This window comes from Octodon degus, unplaced genomic scaffold (genome assembly GCF_000260255.1).
Source record: "Octodon degus isolate 3935 unplaced genomic scaffold, OctDeg1.0 scaffold00264, whole genome shotgun sequence".
NCBI lineage: Eukaryota > Metazoa > Chordata > Mammalia > Rodentia > Octodontidae > Octodon > Octodon degus.
Window position 1 is genome coordinate 1,923,082 of NW_004524840.1, and position 2,986 is coordinate 1,926,067.

At 38.4% G+C, this 2,986-nt stretch overlaps 1 protein-coding gene across 1 annotated transcript; it reads right to left on the reverse strand.

The window, feature by feature from the left end:
- Nucleotides 1-1,114: 1,114 nt before the first annotated feature.
- LOC101577425 (keratin-associated protein 13-2) lies at nucleotides 1,115-1,678 on the reverse strand. The gene has a single exon (XM_004646331.3). The coding sequence runs from the start codon at nucleotides 1,640-1,642 to the stop codon at nucleotides 1,115-1,117; it is 528 nt and encodes a 175-aa protein (XP_004646388.1). The 5' UTR covers nucleotides 1,643-1,678.
- Nucleotides 1,679-2,986: the final 1,308 nt, after the last annotated feature.

Here is a 2,986-nt window from a genome sequence, read left to right on the forward strand (position 1 = left end):
CCGCTGGATACATACAGACCTTTACTGATGATTATTCTCTGAAATTTAATAAAATTCCTTACAATACATTAAGTATTGTAAGTAACCTAGAGATAATTTAAAGCATATAAGGATATATGTATAAGTTGTATGAAATACTGCCTCATTTTATGTGAGGTACATCAGCTTCCATGATATTTGATAGCTATGAGGAGGTCTTAGCACTAATTCCCTGTGAATGCGGAAAGACACCATAAATTTCTTATTACGAACTCAAATATGGCTTCCTGAAATTATTTATTAATTGGTTTTAATCTTTAAGTCAGTCTTTGTCCCTTTCATTCCTTCTCTTACCCTTCTCTCCTCTTGCCTTCCTTTCTCCCTACCTTCCTGTCTTTTTTGTGTTTTTCATACACACAAAATAACTCATTTCCTCATATACCTAAATATAAACATGGTACTCTGCGGTACTGAACATACTATGTTGTCTCTTTTTCATGTCAATAAACCAGAGTTATTCAATATTTTATGTAAAATATTTTATAAATATTTCATTACCTATTTGAAATTTCTGAAAAAACTCTAACTCAATATTGTTTTGAAAATGTAATCTCTAAGCCAAATATGATTATCAGCATAAAATGTTCTCACTGAAATCATGAAGAGAATGTTTGCCTCACTATGAGAACACTCTCAGTAGTGCTGCGTGGGTCGCAGCAGCTATGGTGGGGGCAGGTGTGCCTTTGCTCCTGGTCAGGCGGTGGGCTACCCACACACTGTTCCCACACACCTGTATTGCTGCCATTTCCATGGGAAATGGATTTTCTCTGGAAGGTACTTAGAGAACCTGAAGTTCCAAAGGTAAGTCACAAATCAAGCTTTGGAAATAATAAAAAAAAAACATTTACAGCATATTGGATGCAAGAAAGAATGAGTTTATTAGCTCAAATATATATCTCATAAGAACATTGAAGCCTTAATGAATCACTTGTCTTGAAAATTACACACGTTTGACTCTTAATTTGAAAGAATTCTGTCAGCTAGTGCTTTATGCCAGAAGAAGAATGCAGAGAGGGTTGCTTACAATAGCCACTCCAAGCAGACACTAACGTATGTTGCTTAAAAATTCTGGAATTTAGTAAGTTGACCTGCAGAAGCCTGATCCATAGGTCGGTCTGTAACAAGGAGACTGGAAACTCCTAATAACGGAGAAGGATGGGCGGCAGAACCCAGATCCATAGCCCAGGGAAGGGAATCCACGGACTCCATAACCCAGGGGCCTGAAGCCACTGGAGCCACAGCCTGAGGAGTAGCAGCCCCTCGACCCATAGCCCAGGGAGTGGCAGCTGCTGGAGCCAAAGCCCAGAGATCCAGAGTAAGTCGTCTGGCAGGGACTGCAGAAGGTGGACGGCCTGGGGCGGTAGCAGGACGTCTGGCAGGGGCTGGACACTGCGCAGGAACTCTCGTAGCCGGCGGGCTCGTTGAAGGTCTCCTGACAGCCGCTGTAGAGAGAGGAGCCCAGCTGGCAGTTGGTGGGAGACTGGAGATCACTGGTGTAGACCAGGTTGCTGGGGTAGGAAGAGCCGCAGGAGGCGCCTGGGTATTGCAGGTAGCCCCCAAAGGAGCGGGAGGAGAAGTTTCCGGAGGAGCAGCCGTAGGACATGGTGAGAGGAAGAGTGAGTTCAGCTGAGTGTAACTGAGAAGACTCTGTAAGGTTCAATGTCAGGGTCTGGGCTGCAGCATATATATACTCTTCTCCCTGGGTGTGTCCACATTCCAGATGCTCCATTCTCCTCCCTTGCCATTTGCATGAGAATGTTTCTGCATATTATTTAATTTATCACGTTTATATACTTAATTGCACTTTAATCACTCTGGTAAATTTAGCAGGAAGCCACATAGAGTTTTTCTTCCCTGGAATTTGTTGTGGTTTGACCTTCAGTGTCTTAGTTTATCACAGTTCCCAATATCGTCTCCTTATTTTCAATGTGTACATGAAATCTTTACCCCAACAAAAAATTTATGTGAATTTTTATTTCCATTGTTACCTGGAGAATCAGTGGTCATCATTCAGAATAATGTGTCCTTTTGTTCAGAGCTACATTTCAAGTGCTTTCTATAAATACTAAATCTATTCAATAGTCCCAGTAGTTGTCAGTTAAATTCTTTATCCCTACCTCCAGCTAGGATGAGAATTTAATGATATTCCTCAAGGAAGAGCCTCCCTAGGCCATGCTCACCTAGGAATGAACACATGCTACCTTCTTAGTGTGACATTAAAGGGAAGTGACATCACATATTTTTCTTAAGCTTATTTTTCAGCTCATACTTATGCCTTGTATTAACTGACAGAATTTTTAAAAATTTTCTTGATGGCATTTTTTTGTTGGAAGGAAAGATTCTAAATTATTAATAGATACTTAACATTCTGGGGTGAATTTTCACATGATTCTAACTTGACATATTAGACTTATATGGCTATTTAAAGAAAACACGATTAAATATTATATTTTATTTATTTGTTTCCCATCCCATGCATGGAAGAATTTTGTCTCAGACTTTTATAGTAATTCTACCTATTTGAATAAGAAACAAGGGCAAGTATTTGCTCATGGGGTTTCTTTCAAAGACTCACATTTCCAAAGCTCAGTAATTTTCAAAGCAAATACAACTTTAATTTATCTTAGAAAATAATATACTGACCTTATTTATGCTAAGATATACAAGTCTAATAAACATTTATTTCTGAAGAATATTTGCATTGAGTAGTGTTTATTAGGAAATGAGATTCATCAATGTTCTTTTTATGTTTCAAGTATAGTTTACTTTCCAACCCAAGGTAAAGGAAAGAAAATTGATAATACATACTTAGATTATTTGAAGACAAAAGGCTTCCTATTTCCTTTCAACTCATTCTTATTTTGAATCTGACATTTTATTTGATTTAACTAAGTGAAGTGGCATTCACAATTGTCATTGAAATGAAATCCCCTTTAACTACCTGGAA

Excerpts from the sequence above, each read along its gene's own strand:
- LOC101577425 (XM_004646331.3), bottom strand. The coding sequence starts at position 1,642 with ATGTCCTACGGCTGCTCCTCCGGAAACTTCTCCTCCCGCTCCTTTGGG.